The 27,938-nt window shown below is 39.6% G+C and overlaps 1 protein-coding gene across 28 annotated transcripts in view; it reads left to right on the forward strand.

Moving 5' to 3' along the window:
- The window catches only part of LOC105481485 (mono-ADP ribosylhydrolase 2), a 2,105,812-nt gene that overhangs the window by 1,463,494 nt on the left and 614,380 nt on the right, over positions 1–27,938 (forward strand). For 26 of the 28 annotated variants that reach the window (XM_071080856.1, XM_071080850.1, XM_071080851.1 and 23 more), the window contains one exon: positions 17,137–17,167. In XM_071080856.1, coding sequence (XP_070936957.1) covers positions 17,137–17,167 — 31 coding nt within the window. Of the gene's footprint in view, positions 1–112; positions 232–17,136; positions 17,168–27,938 lie in introns of those variants that run through there. The other 2 variants (XM_071080872.1, XM_071080874.1) reach the window with 2 other exon arrangements.

A 27,938-nucleotide genomic window follows, 5' to 3' on the forward strand; every position in this document is an offset into this window, starting at 1 on the left:
ACAATTGAGTCTGTGATGATGTGAACAATGCCCCACTAGGAAACAATTGAGTCTGTGATGATGTGAACAGAAGGACACATGTACTTATCAGGATAAGAGGAGTTAGGTGTTTAAAAAGGGCAGTATTGTTAGAACATACAAGTGTAGAGCACAGGCTTCATCATCCAGTCTCCTCCTGGTTATCTTTAACCTCTGTGTAGCTTTTCAAGATCTGCCACTTCAGGTATCCATGTACGTGAAAATAATAATCCCCTACTCCCTGCCTTCCCCAGGTTGGAATTAGTGCAATGATATCATGAAAGTAGATCCTGAAGTAGAATTATTTTCTGTTTACTTGCTTCTATATATGTCCACAGATCAGTAACATTAGCATCACCTGGGACCCTGTTAGAACCATAATTTCAGCCTGCCCCAGAGAAACGGAATCAGAATTTGCATTTTAGCAATATGACCATATGATTGGATACACATTGACTTTTGACAAGTACTGGTCCATGGCTCTTTGTGAACCCGGGAACTCCCTATCCCTGGAGAAGTTTAGATGATGCTTGGGTGAGCCCCTTCAAAAATGGTGGAGAGGGGAGCCATACATGGCACATACGGGAGTTAGAACAAATAACTACAGGGGCAGTTGCAATTCTGAGTTAGATATTTGTTCTTCTAGAAAAACACTGAAACAAAGTTTAAAGTGATCTGGGGTGGCCAAAGGAATAATTTATAGGTTTTACAGCTGAGTGTGAGCTAGAGATCCCATGAAGATACGTTAGTTCCAAGAGGAACACATTTTGTCGGGTGGTGAAACTTTGGGCAGTTCTTTGGATCTCGTGGGAAATAAATCTCCAGTCTTGTCTAATCATTGGCTTCTTACTTGTCCTCAAATAGGTTCCTCAATTACATTAAGCGATGTTTGCTACTAATGAAACTATCATTTTGCATGTTGAAGGATGTGTCCCACTTTTAGAGAATCCCAAAAATTTAAAAACAGTGGAGGCAGAGGAAAAGTGATGGGCAGCAATCCTTCCACATACTTTAAAGGAATATAACACTTGGCTGCAGTAAGTTTTATCTGAGATATAGTTACAATCTGCTATGGATAATGTTTATTTTGTTTGTCCTTAATCAAGATGCAATCATAAGATTGTGATGAAAAATTAAATTATTGACTTTGTGAAATTAAACTTTTGATGAAGTCAAAGTCTAGCAGAACTAGTAGCCGCTAAAATTATTCAAGTCAAGACTTGCTCCATCCATTCAGCCATCCATTCCTCCATCCATCTTTTCTTCCATCCATCATCAATTTATCCATGCAATAAGTGACCTTATGACCTTTCTAATAAGAATAACAATCTAGTGTATGGACTGGGTTAAATCCCTAGGAGTAGAAAGAAATTCACTCTCTACTCTGCCGTAGTGAATTTTAGGTTTGTCACATTTTGCAAAACCGAGTCTGTTCATCTTTATGGTTTGCTCATCTCCCAGTGTGGGAGCCAACACTGGCCCGCAGAGCATTTAGTGAATGGCCAGCTGCTTGCTCCCCTCATTGTGGTTGCTGGTTGGATTAATGCAGTGAACACTGAGAAGTGTGGAGAAATAACTTACCTCCTGGGGCCTGAGCTGTCATATCTCCTTGCAGACTGGCTGCTCCCCATCTTGTTCTTTTTGCTCATTTCCATAATAGACTCCAGTTGATAAAACTCTTCACAGTGATTGATGGCCCACAAAGCACAGCCATTTTCAGGCCACGAGTAGCAATTTTTAACTTGGGAAATATGACTACAATCAATTTCTTTCTCTTTTTCTTTTCTTGCATTCTTTTATTTTAGTCATTTCTACAGGGTGTGTCCTTTAGACACCCCATTCTTGGTTATTATCCCCTAATTAATTCCCTTGTTAAATATAAAGTGTGCATTAGCCTTGACTAATGTCTTCCTTTGTGACTAAGGAAAGAAGAATTTATTACCTTTACATATTGAATCAAGCTGCATAATCACAGTTCATTTGTTTAAAGCCCTCATTCTTCATAAACCATTCTAGAGTTTAGGCCCCCAGCAGCTGCCAAGAGGGTCTCACCTGACTTTCATAAATATGATATGGAGTCAGGTGTTTACACATGTAGTTAGTTTAAAAAGGGGCTGTATTGGCTGGGCCAGGTGGCTCACGCCTGTAATCCTAGCACTTTGGGAGGCCGAGGCGGACAGATCATGAGGTCAGGAGGTTGAGACCATCCTGGCTAACACGGTGAAACCCCATCTCTACTAAAAATACAAAAAAAATTAGCCAGACATGGTGACGGGCACCTGTAGTCCTAGCTACTCGTGAGACTGAGGCAGGAGAATGGTGTGCACCCAGGAGGCGGAGGTTGCAGTGAGCTGAGATCGCGTGCCACTGCACTCCAGCCTGGGCAACAGAGCGAGACTCCATCTCAAAAAAAAAAAAAAAGAAAAAAAGAAAAAGTGGCCATATTCATATGGGAACCCATCTCTTCATTTATGTAATGTTTTCAAGTTCACACCATGAAATCATGCAGGGGATGAAATGGAATTGCCCAATTTGTAGAGAGAACATGATGACATTTTAAGGGATAAAACGGAGGTGTCAAAAATCTGCAGGCATAAAATCTGCATATGTGTTGGTAAACTAGCAATCTGCTCCTTCTCCAATTATGTGGTTCTGCGACAGATTAGTAAACACAGAAAAGAACCTTAGCTCATCCCAGGGAAGAGAGATTGTGCTGGATATGAGAGGGATGCAGTCTGGGCTACAATTATCTGGTGCAGCTGGACAAAAAAATAAAGGGAAAAAAAAGCTTTGATTAGAAATTGATAGAGTAATGGTTCACAAAGCATGGTCCTGGGCCAAATATGGGGAGCTCACGCCTGTAATCCCAGCACTTTGGAAGGCCGAGGCAGTAGGATTGCTTGAGCTCAGGAGTTTGAGACCAACCTGGACGACACAGCAAGACCTCATCCCTATGAATAATAATAATAATAAATATTAGGTGGGTGAGCCGGCTTGTGCCTATAGTTCCCAACTACTGGAGAGGCTGAGGTGGGAGAATCACCTGAGCCCCAGCAGTGAAAGTTGCAGTGGTGCATGATCGCACCCTTGTCCTCCAGCCCGGGTGACAGAGTGAAACCCTGTCTGAAGAAAAGAAAAAAAAAAAAAAAGAAAAGAAAAGTGTGGTCCTGGGAGCCAGCAACAGCAATATCAACTGGGAGGTTGTTAAAATGCAAATTCTTGGGCTCTACTGCAGACCTACTGGATGGGAGACTGGTCGTTGGGCCCTCCAGGTGATTCTGATACAGCTAGAGTTTGAGAAACACTATAACGCGGAGGATAGTTTTCTTCTCTTTTTTGGGAGAAAGTCACACTAAATCTTCAGTTCGAGGACATGTTTAAGGCCGTTAAGATCTGGTAGGTGGCTCGTAGAAGGGTTTTCACAGTGTGGATGCTGAAAAAGAATTCTCGTCTCTAACCAGTTCTTTCTCAAGGACCGAGGATGCTCAAGATGGATTCTCTTTCCCTTCTTCCCTTGACCTCACTGACTCTGTTCTGCAGTGGAAAGTGCTTAGAATTCTGAGTCACAGGATCGGGGCTTCTGTCTGAGCTTTTCTCCTTAACCACTGTATGACTCTGGGGAGGTTACTCACCCAGTCTGGGGATAAGAATAATAATAATGCCTTCTGTCAGTCTTACTTAGTTATTATGAAAGACAGTGAAGCCCGTGTGAAATCATCCTGGAAGCTGTAGAATTGACAAGGTGGTATCTTTCTTCCTACTTGTTAAGCTTTAAGAGGGGAAGAGCCTGATTGCTGGAGCTCCTGGGTATTCTGTCCATTTCTATGATCTTCCAGTAAATATTGTTGAATGTGTATTCTCTCTCCCCTCTAACAACTGTTCAGTTTATTAGCAGCCTGTCAGTGAGTCCTGGAGGAAGATTTGAGGCCAAGTTAGGTGAGAAATGGCTGATGGCTCTATCCATAGCACCTGGCCCCTAGGTTCTTTAGAACCTCACCACCTGAGCCTGTTAAGGGTTGGGAACTACTTCTCTCTGAGACCGTCTGTGTTTGTTGCTTTGTGATTGGTTGGTTGTTGTGAATGTATTTTCTTAAATGCTTCTCCTGGAAGTCAGACCTTCAACTTTCTAATTAAGAGATATTGGAAGGTACAACTTATTAAGAAAACCAGGGATTGACTCAAAACCAAGAATCCATAATAACATCCACTTGGATTTGTTTAAAAACCCTTCAGAGGCACTGGACACATGAGAGACAGAGTCCCAAGGAACACTGCCTTCTTAAGGGGCCACTCGCTGAATCTTTTCCCTGCTGTTTGTCCTTGGCAGCCCCTCCTGGGTTTTAAGCCAGGTCTCAGGGGAGCCTTTCTTCCTTCTTGTGGCTTTATGAAGATTTACCTGCTTTTCCTTCTCCTTCTTACTAAAACTATCTGGTTACGACCAAGTGCTCTGTTTCCTCTGAGGTTCTGCCAAAATAACCCTATAGGTTTATTTCACTTTAAAAGCTCTACTGCCAGCCACACCGAGGGAAATAACAGTATCAAATGTCTTAGGTTGGTTTCCTCAGAAGCAGACTCTGAGATAAGGATTTGGGGGAAAGAGATTTATGATGAAGTGGTCCCAGGAAACACAACAGGTGAGATGTGAAGAAGCAAGAGTGAAAGGAAGAGTGGGTATTGGGGCAAATCCCAGGTGATTGCCCAAGGCCACGGGGTTGCTCTGCAGACAGTGAAGGTCACCCTTCAACATTGTCCCCACCAAAGCAAGGGCAAGGAATTTGCACCCTCCCATTCCTTGCCCATCAGTCATTGGTAAAGCACTGCCCCTGAGGAGCATTTGATTCCCAAGCTCTGTGTGCACTGTAAAAGTCAGCTCCAGTTTCCAGGGGGCAGTCCTCTGGCCGTCACTGTGAGGGGGGGCAGATCATGGACAGGGGTGCATGGGCTTGGAGAAGGATGAGGCACCAACTGTGTCCCTTAGAGCTATGCCGAGGAATGCTCCCAGATGCATCTGTCCTCCAGAGCTCCTGCAATCAGCCCTGTGCTCTCGTCCCCAATTCCTGTGCGCAAGAGGCTTCTCCTTGTCATTTAAACCCCTTCTTCAGCCCAGGAGGCCCCCCTATCAGGGTCAGTTAGGCCTGGCAATAGCCATGATCTGTGGGCTTTTCAGTCTGGAGTGGGCAATTTACTTCTCAGGGGATTTGAAAAGATTGCCTCTTATGTCAATTTTCCTCGGGCTCTGCACCAGCAAAGTCACCTAAGGGCATCCCCCTGCACTTCCCGCCTCTTAGTGCCAGGTATGCAGAATGTGCCTGATACGTGTTCCTTAATTACAAGGAAGATGGAGAGGGGATACTTACAAAATTAGAGGTGATTAAGGTCATTGAAGGGTCACCATTTGGGGAACATTTTGTTCCGGTAGAAGCTTTCATATTGCACAAGTGATTTGCTGTTAATATGAGCAGGGATTTTGTTTTATTTGGTTTTTAATCTTTGTTTCTTCCCTTTGCTTCTATATCAAGGGAGTTTATAGATGTAAACGTTTTAGAACAGAATGCACATTCTCTTGGGTTCAGCAGGTTTATGGAGACCTGTTCTCCTTTTCACATATGTATAATTTACAGTAAAACATTCCTACAAGTCACACAAGCAAGCTCAGGCAAAAATCAAGTTCTTCCATTTGCTAGTGCCAATATTTTGCATCCTAATAAATTCATGGTGAAACTAATCCAGCTGTCTTCTCGGAAAATAAAAAGTTTGAAAGAGGGCTGCTACTATTCAAGGCCATGTAATAGTTTGTTTTATACTGCATGGAGTCGAATGGTTATAAACATGAAAGCAGCTGGCAATAAATGACTTTATGACAGCTCTTTCAAAGGTATAACGAAGAAAACGAAAAGAAACCAAGTTATTACTTATAATTATAGTGCCTCGGTGAGCTCACACAGTGCACTCCAAACACTTCACTGGCCGTTTCTATGTGATCTCATTCACAGTCTCCTACAAATAACCTTGGCCTTTGGGTCAGTTAGCCTTGTGGGTGAGATGGGCACTGTAATAGTGTTTGCACTTTTGAATGCAGTTTTTGAAGGAGATGGCATCCTTTTACCACACTGAATTATTGACTATTCTCCACAATTAAAAAGATTTTATATTGAAAGAAAACTTTAAGAGGAGCAATTTGGTAGTATTTTTTAAATTTTAAATGTGCTTTTTCTTTAACCTAATGGTTAAGTGGGTTAATTTTATTTCTGGGAATAGATCCTACCAGAATACATTAGGTAGAAACATCTAGAATGTTGGTTGTAAGGCTAGATATGGTGGTTCATGCCTGGAATCCTAGCACTTTGGCAGGCCAAGGCAGGAGGATTACTTGAGGCTAGGAGTTGGAAGCTAGCCTAGATAGATCATGAGACCCTCATCTCTGCAAAAACTTTAAAAAATTAACCAGGCTTAGTGGTGCATCCCTATAGTCCCAGCTACTTGAAGGCTGAGGTGGGAAACGTTTAATAGTTTCAGTTTGAGGCTGAAGTGAGCTGTGATAGTGCCACTGCATTTCAGCCTAAGCCATAGAGTGCCATCCCATCTCTTAAAAAAACACAAGGGTGCGGTGGCTCATGCCTGTAATCCCAGCACTTTGGGAGGCTGAGGCAGGTGGATTGCTTTAACCCAGAAGTTAGAGACCAGCCTGGCCAGCATAGTGAGACCTTGTTTCTACAAAACATACACAAATTAACCAGGTGTGTTGGCATGCACCTGTAGTCCCAGCTATTCTGGAGACTGAGGTGAGAGGATCACCTGAGCCCAGGGAGATTGAGGCTGCAGTGAGCCATAATCCTGCCACTGCACCCCAACGTGGGTGACAGAGTGAGACCCTGTCTCAAAACCAAACCAAAACAAAAAGAATGTGGGTTGCCAGGTTGCATGTTACAGCAAAATTTACACACAGCCTACATATTCATCAATGTGGCAGTAGTTAAATAAACATAGTATAATCATGCCATAGACTAGAATGTGCTATTAGAAACATATGAGATAGATCAATATACACTGACATTGAATGATCTCCTAAAACCTTCTACATGAAAAAAGGCGAGTTCCAGAACATAAAAACCAATGTAAGCTCCAATTTGTGTAGAAGAAAAATATGGCTATGCTTGTATAGATCTTATAGCTTAATCATTTATTCATTTATCCACTCAACAGATATTTATTGAGTTCCAGACACCATTCTAGGTGCTGGTGATACAGCAACAAACAAAGCAAAGGTCTTCCTGGGAGTTTGCATCTCAGGAAGGAAGGAATTGAAGTTGGGGAGACAGTGAACAAGCAAACAACTGTGTGTCAGGTGGTGATGGCAGTTGTAAAGAGATACAAAGCAGGCTAAGCAATAGAGAGTAATTTAGCTGGAGGCTAGGAAGACCTCTTTGAGGAGGTGACATTTGATCAAAGATCTAAAAGGAACAAGGGAGAAAACCAGGGAGTATTTGGGAAATGGAGTGTGCAAGACAGAGGTGACAGCAAGGCCAGCGGCCCCAGAGCAGAATCATGCTTTGTGCATTTGAAGAACAAAAGGAGACCAGTGTGGCTGGAACTCAAGAGCAGGGGAAAAGTGGAAGGGAGGGGCTAAGGAAGCAAGGATTGGAGGTCATGGTTGTGACTCTGAATTTTATTAAAGTACGATGGGAGGTGATTACAGGGTTGAGATGAGGAAGAGGACATGACACTATTTAGTCTTAAAAAATGTAAATGAATGCAGCAGAAGGATTCTCACTCTACTCTTGGCAGTGAAGGCCTCAAGGAGGGTGTTCTCAGTGAATTAGAGGAGAGGAAGCATGTGGCTGTAAGAGAATGTCTTATTTTGAGCCTTGTATTTATGTATTATTTGTATAATTAAAAAATAGAATCAATTACTCTTTCTACGAGATAAAGAAATCCTGTAGTATTCCTTTCTGTGACCTTGGACGAGTTTTCTTTCTTAGCTTCTCTCCTCTCCATGTTTATAAAAAGCGGGCAATCTGGTTTTGATCACAGGCTTGTTCGTGGGAATGAATCAGATAATGCACATAGAGCTCTGAGCCCAGTACTCAGCACATTTCAGTAATTCAAGAAATGACAACTATTATTGCTGCAATGCTGCTGCCTCCCATGTCCAAACACTGTGAGGCATTCAGGATACTATAAAATTGCCTGTCTCTCTATCACCTTTATCTTGAGCTATAGAGAAGAATAAGAGGCTGTTTCATAGCATCCCAGAATTTAATAGCCAAATAAGCCATGTAGCCAGCTCTGCTCCTTTTACAGATGGGGATACAGAGGTGCTGAGGGGATATAACATTGGCTCCCAGAGGGGATAAAACACAGCTCCCAGCTGTGAGTGCTTTCCATGTCATGGTTGGCCCCACTTTTCCCATGCTTTTCCATGCTGTAACATGCAACCTGGCAACCCACATTCTTTTTGTTTTGGTTTGGTTTTGAGACAGGGTCTCACTCTGTCACCCACGTTGGAGTGCAGTGGCAGGATTATGGCTCACTGCAGCCTCAATCTCCCTGGGCTCAGGTGATCCTCTCACCTCAGTCTCCAGAATAGCTGGGACTACAGGTGCATGCCAACACACCTGGTTAATTTGTGTATGTTTTGTAGAAACAAGGTCTCACTATGCTGGCCAGGCTGGTCTCTAACTTCTGGGTTAAAGCAATCCACCTGCCTCAGCCTCCCAAAGTGCTGGGATTACAGGCATGAGCCACCGCACCCTTGTGTTTTTTTAAGAGATGGGATGGCACTCTGTTGCCCAGGCTGAAATGCAGTGGCACTATCACAGCTCACTTCAGCCTCAAACTGAAACTGTTAACATTTTCCCACCTCAGCCTTTCAAGTATCTGGGACTATAGGGATGCACCACTAAGCCTGGTTAATTTTTTAAAGTTTTTGCAGAGATGGGGGTCTTACTATGCTATCTAGGCTAGCCGCCAACTCCATGTGCTCGTGCTTTCCATGTCAAATCTTTAATTCCTGCATCAGTATTTTCCAAACTTTGGTCATTTACATTCCATCTTCTGGTTTACCTAATATTCTAATTGACTCTTTAAGCAATTTTATTTTCAAAGGAAACTTTGTATCATTATCATAGGTGGAAAACAAGTATCACTTATTATAATAGATTATAATAACTTATAGTTTTAGCACATTTATATCATTGTCATTGCTACAGTAATGCTATATAACCAGCCACTCAAAAACTCAGTAATGTGCAATAGTAAGCATTTCTTTCTTACATGGCTATGGGTTGGCTGGCGCACAGCTGATCGAAGGCTGGGTTTACTACATCTATTCCACTTGTCTCTCAGCCTCCCTGGACCAGTAGCTACATGAGGCATGTTCTCATGGTATAGTCTTCTCAGTGTTCTCCTCCAAAGACAGGAATGTAAAGATTTACACCTAAATGTCATGTCCATTATTATCCCATTGGCCAAATCAAGTCACATGCTCAAGTCTATCAACAGTGGGATGAAGAAAAATGTATCCCCTCTGTCTTAGTCAGCTCAGGCTGCTATAACAAATACCATAGTCTGAGTGGCTTCAACAACTTATATTTCTCACAGTTCTGGAGGCTGGGAAGTCTAAGATCAAGGTGCTAGCAGGTTTGGTGTCTGCCAATAGCTCTTTTCTTGGTGTGTAGACTGCTGTCCTCTTTTCTGTGGCCTCAAATGGTGGAGAAAGAGATCCTCGCCCTCATGTTTCTTCTTCTAAGGGCACTGATCCCATTCACTCATCCCCTAATTACCTCCCAAGGCTCCACCTCCTAATGCCATCATATTGTGAATTAGGTTTCAGTGTATGGATTTAGGGGATGGACACAACATTGCATTCATACAACTCCCCTCGTGGAGTGTCTTACTTGGTTCAGGATGCATAACAAATTACTATAGACTGTGATTGAACAACAAATAGTTATTTCTTGCAGTTCTGGAGGCTGGGAATCTAAGATCAGGGTGCCAGCATAGTCAGGTTATGGTGAGGGCCCTCTTTCAGGGCTCAAGTTGCAGACAGCCAACTTATCCTTATATTCTGACGTGGTGGAAAGAAGAGCTAGGTAGCTCTCTGGCCTCTAATGTCCTCTAGTGGCACTAATCCCACTCATGAGGTCTCGACCCTCATGACCTAATCACCTCCCAAAGGCCCCACCTCCAAGCACCATCACAGGTGGGACCAGAGCTTCATCGCATGAATCTTGTAGGGGACACAAACATTCAGCCTATTGCAGAGGAAGTGCAAAATTATATGGTAAAGGGTATGTATAGAAGAAGGGATGAAGACTTGGGAAAAATATAAATATCACGTTTAAATGGGTAATGGCTATCTGTTTACCACCTCAAAATATCTTTCATACTCCTAGAGTTAGGCATACCATGGTTTGAAAGTACTGAAGTATACCGCATCCCAATTAAGGGCATGATGACACAAACCACTATGCTGATAACCAACATGTAAAGAAAAGAGTAGAGCCAAGAACAGTGGCTCATGCCTGGAATCCTGGCACTTTGGGAGGCCAAGGCAGGAGGATCAGTTGAACCCAGGAGTTTGACTCTAGCCTTGGAAACATAGTGAGACCTCATCTCTACAAAAAATAAAAACAAATTAACCAGATATGGTGGTGAATGCCTGTAGTCCCAGCTACTTAGGAGGCTGAGGAGGGAGGATGGCTTGAGCGCTAGACTTTGAGGCTGCAGTATGCTAGGATTGCACCACTGTACTCCAGCCTGGGCAACAGCATGAGACCCTGTCTCTGAGAAAAGAAAAAGAAGGAAAAGAATGATATTCTGAATTTCATTGTTTCTAAGATGCACATGTCCTCATATTCTAATTTATTTGAAACTAGGATAACTCTTATACTTGGGGTGTTTTACAATCACACATGGTTGTGATGAAGTTTCTCTTCCTGTACACATGCACATTTGGTTGTCATTTCTGGAGGATTGGCTGGACAACTGCAACCCCTTGACTTTCAGCTAACCAACCAATTAGGGGGTACCTGAGAAGGAGGTATGTGTCCTGGCTGTTGTCTGAAACCCTTTGTTGACAGCTCTGGCATGAAAAAATAGAGCTACCCACAAAACTTTCAGAGAAGGTGTTAGTGGTTTGGAAGAAAAGTGCAGAGCCAACACTGGCTCACTCATTAAGGACTGAAGCAACACCATCATTCTTGAGGCTATGAGGATAAAACTATGGAAAACTCCTATCTATGACTCTGAGTTGAAAAGTGATTCATAAGTACCGGATCCTGAATGTGAGGAAGTTTTAGGAAACAACCAATTTATCTCCTTTTTATCCATGCTCTAGAGGAAGATGTACTTAAAAATTATCTACATAAATCAACAATAGGAACCTCAATAAGTATGCAATGAAAATCCTAAATGGTAAGAAAGCTTGCGTTATGTTTTAACTGATGGTGCTTTCTCTTCTTAGTGGTCCACAAAGTAACACAAAATAATGGTGTTTCTTACAATTGACAGCTTGCCTGAGTCAGTGAAATGTGATATATAATTAAAAACACTTAAATGGAAGGTATATCTGGTAGCATGATTTTGCTTGCAAATAATGGGAAATCTAACTAAAACTGACTAAACAGTAAGGAATGTGTTGGCTAAGCAATTGAAAAATTCCAGAGGTTAAGAGTACTTTACAGTTAATTTACACCAACAGGTCAATGGTGGTCAATAAACTCTTCGTCTTTCTATTCTTGTGGCTATGGAGAGGAAGGTGTGCTGCTTATTTAGGTCCATCGGCCCCTTCCCATGGAGTTGAAGGTGGAGTCCTTTCTACCCAGACTGTAAGACTGCTGTGTAAGAGTGGATGGGATGACAATGGATAAGTAAGAGAGAAAGAAATTCCCATTTGCAGAAATGCTTAAACTGAGAATCAAGGCTCAGAGAAAAGCAAGTGGTAGGGATGATGGCTTAGGGTTTGTTGTGTATGTTTGGAGACACTGTTAGGGTCAAGAGAGAGAAGGCTGAGGAGCGTTTCCTTCCTTACCCTTAAATTACTTAGACAGAAAGGGAGGAAATGAAGACAGACTTTCAAGGGACTGGGACAGAGTCTACAGCTTTAAGGATTTCAATGTTTTTTTCAACTCTGCTTGATGCCAACATGTTGGGCTATAAAAGTATTTCCCACTTGGTGACCCAATCTATAATTTCATATGAGAAAGAATTCTCCACTCTAAGTCATTTTTCTTTTAAGACAGGGTCTCACTCCTGTGGCCCAGGCTAGAGTGTAGTGGTGCAATCATGGCTCACTGCAGCCTCAGCATCCTGGGCTCAGGTGATTCTGCCACCTCAGCCTCCTGAGTAGCCTGGACTACAGGCATGTGCCACCATGCCTGGCTAATTTTTTATATTTTTAGTAGAGGCAGGGTTTCACCATGTTGCCCAGGCTGGTCTCTAACTCCTGCTCTAAAGCGATTTGTCTGCCTCAGATGATTTTATTTTTGTCTCCCTAGAATTTCTGATGGCTGGTGCTCAGGCCTGATTAGCACGGAGACATATTGCTCCTGAAGTTTGCTGGAAGGAGAATCTGGAGCCTCACAAATGGGGTTGCTAATGTCATTCTCCAAATTCTAGAGGTGATTGCTGAGTTATGTGCACACCTGGTATGGGTTTTGGTACAATTTATCATTCCTCCATGGGATAGTATTTACATGGAAGGTCGTTATATTAAATGCGGCTTTGAAATAAAGAAATCTCATGCTACTCACTTCTGATGGCCGCATCAGAAGTTTATTATGGCAAAGAACACAAATTATGTGTGCAAAAGTCATTAGTTTGCTTGTTCACTTGCTCTTTCTCAATCTCTCTCTCCCTGTCTCTGTCTGTCTGTCTCTCTCTCTCTTGAGTAATAAAAAATGATTAATGGAGTAGGCTTAGTTTCGATGAATTCTGTGCGAAGTTATTTTACATCAAATGAATTTTTTCCCATAATACTCTATTTCCATCTCTGCTATACCATTGCCTTTTTGTTTGAATTAATGCAATAATATTACCAAAGTCATCCTCCATTACCCTACCATTTGCTTTCACATTCAAGGCAACTATGTCATTTCCAGATGAAACTATTTATCCTTGTTAAAACAGACAAGGCAGTTGATACATCAGACTCAATTACTAAGTTGCATGATTGATTCCAAGATAGAACTAAGAGCTAAGGCAAATGAAACTTGTCACTAACTGCGCAGTATGTTTTTCTTCTGCTAGATCTGATGGAAGAAAGATACACATAGCTGGATCTCTAAGAGGGAAGCAAAAGGGAGTTAGCCCAGATCAGTTCCCAGGAAACAGACTCTAAGAGAGAGTTTAGGATGCTAGATGTTTATTAAGGAGTGCCCTTAAATCAATACCTGGGAAAGAGAGAGAGGAAGCAGCAGTGGACTGAGGGAGAAGGTGAGCTGGATGTAGGTCCAGTGATGGACCCTACTGACTGAGTAAGGAACTCTGAAACTAGAAGGACCCTTCAGTGTTGTACTGATGAGCCAAGGTGGCCAGGCCTTGTACCACTTCGTTGATCAGTTGTTGGTGTGAACTGTCCTGGGCAGGGACATGATTCTGGGTGAGGTGGCTTTTTATAGCTGAGGCAGTCCTTGAAAAGGTTGATAGTTGAAGGCTGTCTGCTGGGTTCTAGGTCCTAGATTCCAGGTCAGTGATTCTCAACCAGAGATGATTTTTTCCCCTGGGGGCATTTGACAATGTCTAGAAATATTTCTGATGAACACAACTGGAGAGATGCTACTGATATCTAGCTGGTAGCATCCAGGGGTGCTGCTAAACTTCCCATAATGCACATAGCCTCCAATAACAAAGAATTATCTGGTCCAAAATATCAATAGAGCTGAGGTTGTGAAGCCCTGCTCTGGAGCAACAGAACCTGGTAGACATCACAGCTTTCACGCCAGGAGTCATCACTAATCAAGGTATTACTACTTCTCAGACACAATGCTCATGTTCTTTATTTCTCTTACTCCTCCTACAAACCCTTTGAGGCAGGCCTCAGAGTTTCCATTTACTAAAGAAAAAAACAGCACTCAGAGTAGTTCAGTAAACTGCCCCACATTATAAACTGGAAGGACACCAAGATGTGAGTTAAAGTGGGTCATCTTGTTGAAAGCATTTTGCTATCTTCTGACTTTCCCTTTGAAAGAGTTCAGAATATACAACCCAAAATATGCCCCTCTGGCACATTGACTATTTTGAGTCAAAGGCACTTAAAAAAAGGGCAGGTGCCAAAGAACACTCTTGCAGTCCTTTTTAAAAGGAGGAGATAAAAATTTCCACGTGAAAGATATCCTCCCTGTACGAGCAGAAAAGTGTAATTCTTATCATCAAGGATGGGAAGTTGAGGCCACTGGAAATCTGTCCAAACACACCTTGTTAAACTAACTCTTGTCTTTCTTCTTACTTCACCCAATTAACTACCCTAGCCCAAGCCCCTTTACCTTGTCACATCTTCATAATCTACTACTCTTTGCCCAATTTAGTATGTAAGTGTTTAACTGCATCTTTGAGTCATCATTTTCTTATGAAGCCTCCAATGCCACATAAAACTTGAATTAAATAAATGTGTATGGTTTTTTTTTCCTGTTAATCTGTCTTGTGTCAATTTAATTATCAGCCACAACTGAAAAACTCTAAGAAGGTAGAGGTAAAATCTTACCTTCCCTACACCTTGATGGCTCAATGCAGCAGTTCTCAAACATTTCTTTTTCTCTCCAGACATGAGATATATGATGCTCACATGTTTAGTTTGCTCCCATGGAATTCCCGGGGCTCAAGCTGTAAACTCACTTTTATCCCACTTAAAAGGTACAATGGAACATGGCTGGCATGGCACAAATATAGGGATGACTCTTAATCCTCTCTAATTTGAATTTTTAAGTAGACTATTCCTGAACTCTGAGTCCTTTCTAATCGTAACAAATATACAGTAAACTTGCAGTTGATTTTCAGAGTAATGCCTATTGGTAGTCTTGGTGAATGCCCGTAAAGAGACTTTGCGTTACACTGTTGCTTCATGATCTGTATCACTGAATGATTAAGTCAGTCAAGAACATTCTTCAGATGTTATTGGCACCTCAAGAACCCTCGGAATCAAAGCATTGACTCATAAATTTAATTTAAAAAGAGCAGCTACTATGTTCCAGAAACTGTTCTACTTTCTCTTTATAAACAGTAGAATTTACTATTAATAGTAAAGGCTTCCACAGGAACAGAAAAAAGCATATATCGTTTTACAGACATACAGTTGGGAATAAACAAACTTAGGCTATGTAATAGCGTTAATAGAAATAAAAGGCAGTATACATTTAGCCAAAAGATATGAACAAAAAGGACTTAGATATTTTATTATTATTGACCTCAATAGTGATGTTAGCTATTATGGTCCATAGCAGCTGCAGTTTTTAGATTCTATCATAGTGCCAGTAACTTAAAAAAAAATTCTGTCATTAATTCCAACAGCACATTTCTTTTTTTCACTTTTTGTTTTATAGATTTAGGGGGTACAAGTGCACTTTTGTTACATGAATATACCGTGTAATGGTGAAAACTAGGCTTTTAGTGTAACCATCACTCTAACAGTGTACATACACTGTACCCTTCAGGTAGTTTCTCACCCCTTGCCCCCTTCCACCTTTCTGAGTCTTCAATGCATTATTCCACTCTCTATGTCCGTGTGTATTCATTTCTTAGCTCCCACTAAAAATGAGAACATGCGGTATTTGTCTTTCTGTGACTGAGTTGTTTCACTTAAAGTAATGGTCTCTAGTTCCATCTATATTGCTACAAAACACATGATTTTATTCTTTTTTGTGGCTGAGTAGTAGTCCATCTACCATCTTTTTCTTTATCCAGTTCTCCACTGATGGACACTTAGGTTGCCTCCATATTGTTACTATTGTGAATAGCACTGTGATAAATGTAGGAATAGAGGTTTTTAAAAAAATAATAATTTCTTTTCCTTTGAGTAGATACTGAGCAGTGAGATTGTTGGATGGAATGGTAGTTCTATCTTTAGTTCTTTGAGAAATCTCCATACTGTTTTCTGTAGAGGTTGTACTAATTTACATTCCCACCAACAGTCCAGAAGACATTTCTGTATGGTGGGCATTATCTCCATTTTACAATTGAAAAATACAGACCAGAAAGAGTAAAACAATTTGGTTGAATTTACACAGAAATCCATTGGCAGAGAAAGTTGCCACACCCAGACCACTTTCTATAGCTAGAAAACCTAATTTAGAGTGAAATGTACATTTACGTTTGTCAATTCATTTTTTTCAATCAAATTCTTTAAACACTGCAAAGCAAAATATGGCATAAGCAGTAGTGTGCTGGAAAATGTTTAAAGACTGGCTGTCAAAAAAGGGGTATGTTTTATATAAGCTTCTTTTAAATTTTACTGACATAAAGAACATGTAACACACAATTTACATATTATAATAATAATATATGTAATACTCTTTATTATACATTCTAAATAGTTGATTGATTTTCACAGAATGCTTTTGTTGAATTTTACCTAAAATGTTTATCCATAGCCAGTCTGTGATTTTAACTGTCTCACAATATGGGTCATGAATGTAAATTGATGTTTTCATATTTTAAGCAACTGATGTGACATCATGTACCATGGAGGTGGGAAGAGAGACTTGTGTAGTATTTCACTGTACACATACGACAGACATACGTAATCTCAAGAGCATAGGTAATAGTCAGATGTGCAAAGTAATTAGAAAGGGATGAGTTCTGACTATTGGTTATCTGTGTTTTGATATCATTTATTTCATTGTAGGTTTATATAATTTAATTTCTTAATAATAGCTGTTTAACAGTTGCTTCACAAGATTCCTGAAAACTTAGCAGTTGGTTCTTGTGAGCTGATATAACTGCTGATAGGGAACAGTTACCAGCTAATCAAATATCCCCATTTCCAGTGTCCCCTACTCCAACTCCTAGCTCTGAATATGTAAGTAGAGGGCATCCCGTTATCAAGCAAAATAGATGTTGAGATAGATGATGTTGAGTAGATTTGTTTCTTTAATATTTATTGTTATTTTTGTGGTTTATTCACAGGCATTTCCCTGCATCTCAACAGGCATTTATGGTAAGTGATACAGCTTTTGATGATGTTTGTGTTCTTTATTTTGCTGTTAAATGCAGAGATTAAGTGAAAAAATAAGAGGTTCTCTGATGAATATATTTTGCTGGGATTTAAATAGACAAAAAATGCTGGTCAAATCCCATTAAAGAATGTCATGAGGCTATTCAGATTCTTTTGTGTTCTTGAATTTTGTTGTATTGGGTATCACATGAAATTATTTGATACATCGTGGCTTGACGTTTTTTGTTAAACAAAAAATTTGGTTCTAGTAGGATTGACCTCTAATATTTCTTTAATGAAATCAAATTTATTCTCAGTAGAAAGCATAATGTACATAGACTTTAGCAGCATCATTAAATTGTTGCTATTTACAAAATAAAAGAAAAATTAAAATGCACACATATGCATATATCTGTGCTTTCAAATTTTAAAAAGCCCAAAGAGTGACTCTTACTAAATATGAAGAATTTTAATAAACTGCCAATTTTTTTCTGCATAGTGATGGATTGGTTTAAGTAGTGAATGCTTCACTTACAGAGGGAAGCAAAATGTTTTTTAATCACTTGTTTTCACTAGCCTAAATCTCTCTAAATATTCTTCCACCTACCTGCAAGAACGTTTTTTATAATTGTTTTCAGACCATTAATAAGTCTGTTTTATAATGTTGAGGATTTTCTGATCCAAGTAAAATAGATTACATTCTTTCTGAACTCAAACTTCTCACATGGAAGCTGTCAGCTGAAGCATAAAATATGTATAAATCTAATATATAGGTATATATTTTAAATTCATTATTACAGGGAAGGACTACCTAGATTGATGTCAAATGTAGGAGCTTTACTTTTTTTTCTGAATCTGGCATTTCTTTTGAAGATCTTGAGCAAAATAAAATGGGAAATGTAGGCCTGAACCAAATTAAGTGAGAAAGAATTTTGTCACACTATTTAAAAATTTAAGGTGTGCCTTCTTCCTCTCCAGATTCCCCTACAGCCTGTCTTTTTGGGAACAGGATGAGCACTGGGCTGGAGGGGGCTAAACTAGACCATCTGCACAATTATCCCCATCATGGCCATTCTTTCTGCCTTACAGATGCCCAATAACAAACCTTAAATATTTGCTTAAAGGAAGTATTATGTACAAAGTTATGCCTGGCAAATACCCTAACTCTTTATTTCGCCTTAGTCAAACCAAACTTCATTGCAGAAATGGTCTTTATTATAAGAATGTTCTTTCATTGCAGTCTTGATTTTCCTTGCCAAAAAAACAAACAAAAACCCAACTGCCTACACCAATACTATGTACATCATTTTCTATGTTTATTACCTTGTCAGAGAGTTGAAGTATGTTTTGCTTCTGAGAATCTTATGGTAATGTGTAAAGAGCCTCAAAAAGGGAATTGATGTAATATATATGGTATACTATAAATAGGGGAGTGGTGGGAAAGGAAAACAGAAAAGTAAAGGAAGATAGGAAAGGACCATAAAATAGAGGCTCCAATATGATCATGTCAATAGATGCAGAAAAAGCAGTTGATAAAATCCAGCATCCTTTATAATAAAAACCCTCAACAAAATAGGCATAGAAAGGACTTACATTAAAGTAATAAAAGCCATATATGACAAACCGACAACCAACATCATCCTGAATGGGGAAAAGTTAAAAGCATTCCCCTTGAGAAATGGAACAAGACAAGAATGCCCATTTTCACCACTTATATTCAACATAGCACTGGAAATTTTAGCCAGAGCAATCAGATGAGAGAAAGAAATAAAAGGCATACAAGTGAGAAAAGCAGGAAGTTAGACTGTTGCTGTTCTCTATAATATGATTATTTACTTAGAAAACTTAAAGCTCACACAAAAAGTTCCTCAACCCGATAAACTAATTCAGTAAAGTCTCAGGATACCAAATCAATGTACAGAAATCAGTAGCACTGGTATAAACAACAATAACCAAGTTGAGAATCAAATCAAGAACACAATCCCTTTCACAAGAGCTGCCAAAAAAAAAAAGATAAAATATTTAGAATTATACTTAACCAAGGAGGTGAAAGATCTCTACAAAGAAAACTATGAAACACCGCTGAAAGAACTCACAGATGACACAAACAAATGGAAATATATCCCATGCTCATGGATGGGTAGAATCAGTATTGTGAAAATGACCATACTGCCTACAGATTCCCACCAAAATACCATCATCATTCTTCACAGAACTAGGAAAAAAAGCCTAAAATTCATATGGAACAAAAAAAGAGCCTGCATAGTCAAAGTAAAATTAAGCCAAAAAAAAAAAAAAAAAAAAAATCTCGAGGCATGACATTACTCAACTTCAAATTATACTACAGGTCTATAATTAACAAAACAGCATGGTACTCCTATAAAGTAGGCACATAGACCAATGGAACAGAATAAAGAACCCAGATATAAAGCCAAATATTTACAGCAAACTGATCTTCAACAAAGCATACAAAAACATAAATTGGGGAAAGGATATCCTATTCAATGAATGGTGCTGGGAAACCCAGGAAGCCACAAGTAGAATGAAACTGGACCCTCATTTCTCATTTCACACAAAAATCAACGCAAGATGGATCAAACACTTAAATGTAAGACCTGAAACCATAAAAATTCTGGAAGATAACATCAAAAAAACTCTTTTAGACATTGGCTTAGGCAAAGAATTAATGACTAAGACCTCAAAAGCAGATGCAACAAAAACAAAAATAAATAATTGGGACCTAAATTAACTAAAAAGCTTCTGAACAGCAAAAGAAATAATCAGCAAGCAGACAGTCCCCAGAGTGAGAGAAAATATTTGCAAACTATGCATCTGACCAAGGACTAATACCCAGAATCTCTACAGAACTCAAACATATCAGCAAGAAAAAAAAAAAAAAATCCTACCAGAAAGTGGGCAAAGGACATAAATAGAAAATTCTCAAAAGAAGATATAGAAATAGCCAACAAACATATGAAAAAATGCTCAGCATCACTAATTATCAGGGAAATACAAGTTCAAACCACAATGAGACACCACCTTACTCCTGCAAGAATGGCCATAATTAAAAAGTCAAAAAACAATAGATGTTGGGGTGGATGTGGTGAAAAGGGAACACATTTACACTGCTGATGGGAGTGTAAATTAGTGCAACCATTATGAAAAACAGTATGGAGATTTCTTAAAGAGCTCAAAATAGAACTACCATTCGATCCAGCAATCCCACTACTGAGTATTTACCCAGAGGGACAAAAGTCATTGTATGAAAAAGACACTTTCACATGCATGTTTATAGCAGCACAATTCACAATTGCAAAGATGTGGAACCAACCTAAATACCCATCAACCAATGAGTAGATAAAGAAAATGTGGTATGGATATACCCCATGGAATACTACTCAGCCATGAAAAGGAATGAAATAATGTCTTTTGCAGCAATTTGGATGGAGCTGGAGGCCATTATTCTAAGTGAAGTAACTTAGGAATGGGAAGCCAAGTATTCCATGATCTCACTTATATGTTAGAACTAAGCTATGAGGATGCAAAGGGATAAGAATGATATCATGGACTTTGGGGACTTGAGGGTGAAGGGTTGGAGGGGTGTGAGGGATGTAAAATGTCTATTGGGTGCAGTGTACACTGCTTAGGGGACGGGTATACCAATATCTCAGACATTACCACTAAAGAATTTATGCATGTAACCAAAAACCACATGTACCCCCAAAAATATTGAAATAAAAATAAAATTTAAAAAAAGTTTAAAAAGACATTTTATTTAATCACTATAATACAAAAAAAGCAGAAGAAAACACATTTTCCAATACAGTAGCCATAACTTAAAAACAGTCAAGAATCTCATGAGATCTATGATATGATATTTATCTACCTATACTTCATTAACAATTCACTTAAAATTTGTTAACACACAATGTAATAATTTAAACACACACACAAAAGAATTGCTAGGTCATATTATATGGATATGGTTAACTGTATTGTGAAACACCAAACTGTTTTCTAAAGTGATTGAATCAATTTATACTCCTACCCACTCTACCCACTCCGTTTGAAGATCACCATGTTCCCTGTCCTCCCCAGTGTCTGATATTGCCAGTTTCTAAAATTGTTGCCAATTTATGGAGTGTGAAACTTTATCCCATTGTGGTTTAAATTTGTGTTTTCTTGATTATTAATAAAATGAACTTTTTAAATATCAAAAAAAGAGTCTCCAGAGTGGACAGTAAGAACTAACTAAAATCTAGAGTGGATCATGTTCCATTTTAATCTGTGAAGAATAGGGATTTCACCCTAGAGAGAGTAATGTGGTTCAAAATATAATAACTGGTTCAGTACACCATTGTGGCAAATGGGAGGGAAATAGCAAAGATTGCTGGGCATGGCATTAGTAGAGTGAGTCACGTTAGCTGGCTTGGAGGGCTGTCACCAGGGAAGTTTAGTCATTTTCACAATGCTAGGTCATAGAAAACACTTCTTAAGTCCTGGCTACTTGACTCTTTCCCCTCTGTTTTTTGGTAAATTTAAAAATGAGACTGATATACATAAAGGTTGCGTGCCATATTGGTTTTGGTTAGTCCCACTGGGGTTGAAACCTAGCTTTCCTTTTAGCTTCATAACATCCTGTTTCAGTAACTTTAGATGGCTACATCTCTGTGGTTTATAGACCATTCAGCATTATGCAACTTGAAAATTACTTCATATGTCCTGCATTAGTCCACTGTCATGCTGTTGATAAAGAAATACCCGAGACTGGGCAATTCACAAAAGAAAGAGTTTAATTGGACTCACAGTTCCACAACCCTGGGGAGGCCTCACAATCATGGCGGAAGGCAAGGAAGAGCAAGTCATGTCTTACATGGATGGCAACAAGCAAAAAGAGAGCTTGTGCAGAGAAACTCCCGTTTTCAAAACCATCAGATCTCATGAAACACATTCACTATGACCACGGTAGCACGGGAAAGACCCACTCACATGATTCGATCATTTCCCACTTAGTCCCTCCCACAATATGCAGGAATTATGGGAGCTACAAGAGGAGATTTGGGTGGGGACACTGAGCCAAACCGTATCATTTATGGTTTATAGACCATTCAGCATTATGCAACTTCAAAATTATTTCATATGTCGCTGGTGAAGTTAAAGCTTTCTTAGTCCTTGCTTCTTTCCCAGGATCTGTATATTACAGACGAGTTTTCTTTATCTTATTTGGAGCCCTCCTCCTCCTTCTCCATTAACCAGATAAGTTTTATTTCATCTCTTTTTTTTTAGGGTTTGAGATAATATTTTATTTAAAGAAAGTGGTCCATAGCTGAAAAGAAAAATTTTACAAAGCAAACACAACTCCCAACATTTTTGTAAGTCACACTAGAATGAGGTAGATAAGGTTTTTAGAGTCATTTCCTGGTTACACTCTTTTTCTTTCTTGTTCCATATTCCAAATCTCACTAGATTTTTTTTTTCTAAAATATCACTTGGTGCATGTTTCCCATATTCCCAGGAGCCTTTGATCATATTCTATGGCTTGCAGATTGATATTCACTCTTCCTAGCCTGAACAATGGGCACTTTCTATATCTCCATAAACTAGTGCTTTCAAAATGTGTGAGAGGGAGGGAAATTGGTGTGCTAAGGATGTAAATTAGTGTGCTAAGAAATTTATATATACCTTTGCCTTTGCATCTTTAAAAGGAGGATTTAATTTGCAGCAGTTCTTAAAGTTACTTGATGATAGAAACTATTATATACTCAACCTTTCTCTGGACTAGTGTTTTCTTCAGAATATAGTTTGAAAAATTTCTTGGTGCCCATCCATCATGGTTATATCTTCTGTGACCCACATGTACATGATCTGATAAATGTAAGAACTTGCCATTGCACAATGAGGTCCAATCTTGGGTCCCTTCCTGAAACTTACTCCTTAACACCTCTTCCCCAAGGCACACACACCAAATTCACACATAACATCACCACCAGTGTTGTTTATCTCACGCCCCAAACAGAAACATGCCAAGCACATTTAAGGAGACTGAAACATTTTTTAAAAGTTTTATTTTAGGTTCAGGGGTACATGTGAAGGTTTGTTACACAGGTAAACCTGTGACACAAGGGTTTGTTGTACAGATTATTTAATCACCCAGGTATTAAGCCCAGTGCCCATTACCTTTTTCTGCTCCCCTTCTTCCCCTCAAGTACACCCCAGAATCTGTTGTTCCCTTCTTTGTGTTCATGACTTCTCATTATGTGGCTGCCACTTATAAGTGAGAACATACGGTATTTGGTTTCCTGTTCCTATGTTAGTTTGCTAAGGATAATAACTTTCAGCTCCATCCATATTCCTGCAAAAGACATGATCTCATTCATTTTTTTATGGCTGCATGGTATTCCATGGTGTATATGTACCACATTTCCTTTATCCACTCTGTCACTGATGGGCATTTATGTTGATTCCATGTCTTTGCTTTTGTGAATAGTGCTGCAATGAATAGTCACATGCATGTGTCTGTATAGTAGAACGTTTTATATTCCGACAAAAATTAGCCACAGTAGTAGGCGCCTATAATCCCAGCTACTCAGAAGGCCAAGGCAGGAGGATTGCTTGAACCTGGGAGGCAGAGGTTACAGTGAGCCAAGAGGTTACCATTGCACTCCAGCCTGGGAAAGAAAAATTAAACTCCATCTTAAAAAAAAAAAAAAAAAGAATGATTTATATTCCTCTGGATATATACCCACTAAATAGAATTGCTGGGTCACATGATAGTTCTGCTTTCAGCTCTTTAAGGAATTGCCATACTGCTTTCCATAGTGATTGAACTAATAATTCACACTCCCACCAACGGTGTATAAGTGTTGCCTTTTCTTGGCAACCTTGCCAGCATCTGTTATTTTTTGACTTTTTAAGAATAGCCATTCTGACTGATATGAAATGGTATCTCACTGTGGTTTTGATTTTCATTTGTCTAATGATAAATGCATTGAGTTTTTTTACATCAGCTTGTTGGCCACATGTATGTCTTCTTTTGAGAAGGGTCTGTTCATGTCCTTTGCCCACGTTTTAATGGGGTTGTTTTTCTCATGTAAATTTGTTTAACAGGCTGAAACTTGATCTGCAGGAAGTCTTCCTTGAGTATGCCAACCCTTGGTGGTCATTATGCTTTCTGAAATTCTTTAGCATTTGTGTCAGGATGATTATCAATTGCTTCCTCATATTGCTCCATAGATTTCTGTTTATATATTCTGGGCTCACAGCCGGTTTGGAATTTAAAGAGCAGGAATTCACTTCTGCATATTCTTTGCACACCCATTGCCTAGCAAAGCACTGTGTCTATAGGAGAAGCTCAGCAAATCTTTGGTTCATGACAGCAGTAATGATTGTAACCCAAATTGTTGCCTAACTGAAGATGTAGAAAACAGAATTCTTGATTGGCAAAATAACAGGTAAAGAAAGCTACCCGGTTGGTATTTTCTTAATGGACAAACATCTCTATTCTAGGAAAAACCAATGTGTTTTTAAAAGGCATTCTCAAACTGGAAATGCTATTTGTAGGTATGGCAGTGTCTACCCTGTCAAGGTAAAATGGAAACTCAAAAACTTATTCAGTTAGAGAGCCAAACTAAATACAGCATTTTACTTCAGTTAAAATAGAACCCCTTTGTGGTTTATTACAGCTGAACCCCTTTGTGGTTTGTTACAGCCCATGGAACAATGGTCACTCACGAACATACAGGTCAGCTGGCCATCCAGGAGGCCCTGTTCTGACTTCTCCCAATGTACACCAGACCCAGCCCCTCTCTCCAGTAGCTGCAATTGCTCAGACACCTGTTTGCTTTGGAGTTACCTTCACTTTTAAATTTATGCCCCATAAATTCACTATAATCCTAGTTCTGCTATAACAAAATTTTGAGGATGGCAGAGCTACCTTTCAAATGGATTTGGTTATTTAATCACTGAGATGATTTTATAACAGGATAATTTCAAGAGTGGGCATACCCATTTCCTGCAAACTCGGACCTCAGCATCACACTCACAGTGTGTCTGGGGGACCTGGCCAGGAGCCAGTACTTTGGGGGTGCTCAGGACCCTGGCAGAAGCTCTCCTAGCCTTCTCCCATTCCGCAGCCCTATAGCCACAAACCATCAATTGAGCCTTTTGCAAGACACAGCCTGAGGAATATCCTCAATGTGATTAACCTGATTTAAGGAGGAGACAGGATGAGAGGAGGCGCTGCCTCCTTTGAAGTTCCCCTGGAAGAGGAACCAGACTTTTCCACTCTGACATTCAGTGAGCACTGTTGCTGCTCCAACGTGATGTTGCCAGGATGGTTCCACAGGGCACCAGACCACTTGCTTACACTCAGGATGAAAAGCCTCGTTTGGTCAAATACCAAAGAAAGCCCTGTGCTACTTTTGGAAAAATAGATCCAGATGAGGCTTTCAGGGCTTGAAATCCCTAGATTCCTGTTAAAATTTTGAATTGGCCTCTAAAGCAGTCTCTAAACAGATCTGAACCTCCCTGATGGACATTTCAGATCTCATGCGTGCTTTCTGCCCTTTGAGCCCGATTTGGACACTCCAATGCTAATAAGTTTAACACAAGAGGCTAGACATGATACATAGCAATGGAATTTTTACTGAGAAGTGAATGGCAAAAATGATTTTAGTCAATTTTATGAGAGTCAATATAGTTAACAGAAATCAAGTCTTGGCTGAAAAGTATTCTGTGAGTACTTAAAAATTTGGAAAATATTTTCCCTGGAGAACAAGAAAAACTTTGAAGTTTGCTTTCCAGGTACGACGTGGCATATGTAGAGAGGAAGGAATTTCAGACATTGAGTTACTGGCTGTAAATCTGAGGAAAAATTGAAGTGCAGCATAGCTTAGCTGAAGCAGCTCTCGTGTTTATCCAAAATAGTTTTGCTATCAACGTGGAGTGCCTGTTTCTATCAGATCACCTGATCTCTCTCTGCTATCCTCCAAATGCTGGCAGGCTGCAACTTTCTAATTGAATCCCTCATTTGCATTCAAGTTTGCTCTGCTTCTAACTGGTAAAAAGGAGCCCAGCGCAATGTTTTGTTAACCTTATATCTACTTGGCAAATATATTTATCAGTACATCTGTCTATATTCACAGACATGACTTGCAAAAAAAATTAGGACATTCTCCAATGGCAATGCCAAGGGCATGCTCTTCATCAGCGTTAAATGCTGACAGATTTGAGAAGGTGTGACAATCATTGCTGTGCATATTTACAGAGGAAGGAAGAGTTATCTTATGTAATGCATTGGGAACCAGAGCAAAACTGACAAAAATATGCACCCCTTCCTATTATCCCCCTAAGGGTTCTCCTCCTGCCTTTGGCTTTTTTCTCTTCCCTTTGATATTTCCATTTGCTTTAAAAACTTCCTCTCAGATGGTCTAATGATGACTCTCTTCACTGTCATAAAATCTCTGCTCTGGCAGCCTAAGTTTTTTGTCTTGTCAAAGTATTCCCGCTATAAGAAATGTTATCATTCTTGGCAAAGCAAAGTAACATTAGAATCAGTGTAACTTACTTCCCTTGGGAAAATGCAGTGGTGGGGCCAAGCCCTTCTCCATCATAGCCCATTTGAATATCATTTTATGAGCTAACACTTATGAGACAGTGGAGAGACAACTTGACAGACAGCAAAATTCTGGCTATTCAATGGTTTCTAACCCTGAGTGCTTATCATTTGGATAGGGAAGTTTAGCTAACATTCTCATGCACATAAACACTGATACATACATCCCAGAATATATGGTACAGACTCCTCTCATGCTTTCCATACCCTACCCAGGTCTTTAATATTAAAATGACATCAAACTAAGAACCCAAAGGACTAACTTCACTCTGGAAAATAATCTCAAGTGACCAACTACAAAATATGCTAGGTCAGTGTACATAAAAATGGCAGTGAAACCCAAAGTCAGGATTCCCCTAGGGGACCTGACAAAAGAGATGAAAATCCTGGAAACTTAGTTTTTCTGGAATGCAGCTGCAGTGAGAAACCAGTGTCAGTCTTCCTGATGTTCTGTTCCAGATGAACAATTTGGGAACTTAATGAAAAGATTAAGTGTTTCACTGTGCAATATGTGCATGGAAGAAACTTGTATGTGGGCCCTCTAACTTTATAAAAATAAATAATTATAAAAGAAAGCAAAAATTAAGAAGAATTAGGTGATTCAAAAAGTAATAAAGATCACAACGGTCTGACTGTTTCTGGGGTTTGGAGGTGCACTCCCTTGTAGTTGTTTCAGGGTAAAAATGTGATTGAAGCCTGGAAGGCATCAGTGAATTCCCACCCACCCTTTCCTCAGATGTATCGCTTATTGTTATGCTATAATTTTTAAAAAATGATTTTCTGAATAGACAAAACATTAAAACATTAAGCCTTTTAAGGAAAAGAAAAACTAAGCTAGGAAATTGCAGAGCCAATCCATTGAGCGGTAACTCTGGGAATATCTATCAGGTACCTTGTACAATAGGAGCACTGTTAAGAAGCCCTTTCTAAAGAACTGTTTTGGAGTGTTGAAGAACCGGCCACACTTTTACTTTGATCACTGAAATAATTTCTATGTCCTTGCTTGTTTTTCTCATCTAGTCTTGAATGACATTCCTTTTTCTTGCTCCTTATACATACTTGTATCTAAAGGGTGAGCGTAAATAAACATAGCTCTCTTCAAAAAGGACTTCAAAAATAATTTGACAGTTCTTAGAGAAGTCAAGTGTGTTTCGCTCCTTA

The sequence above is a fragment of the Macaca nemestrina genome, chromosome 15, assembly GCF_043159975.1.
Source record: "Macaca nemestrina isolate mMacNem1 chromosome 15, mMacNem.hap1, whole genome shotgun sequence".
Classification (NCBI taxonomy): Eukaryota; Metazoa; Chordata; class Mammalia; order Primates; family Cercopithecidae; genus Macaca; species Macaca nemestrina.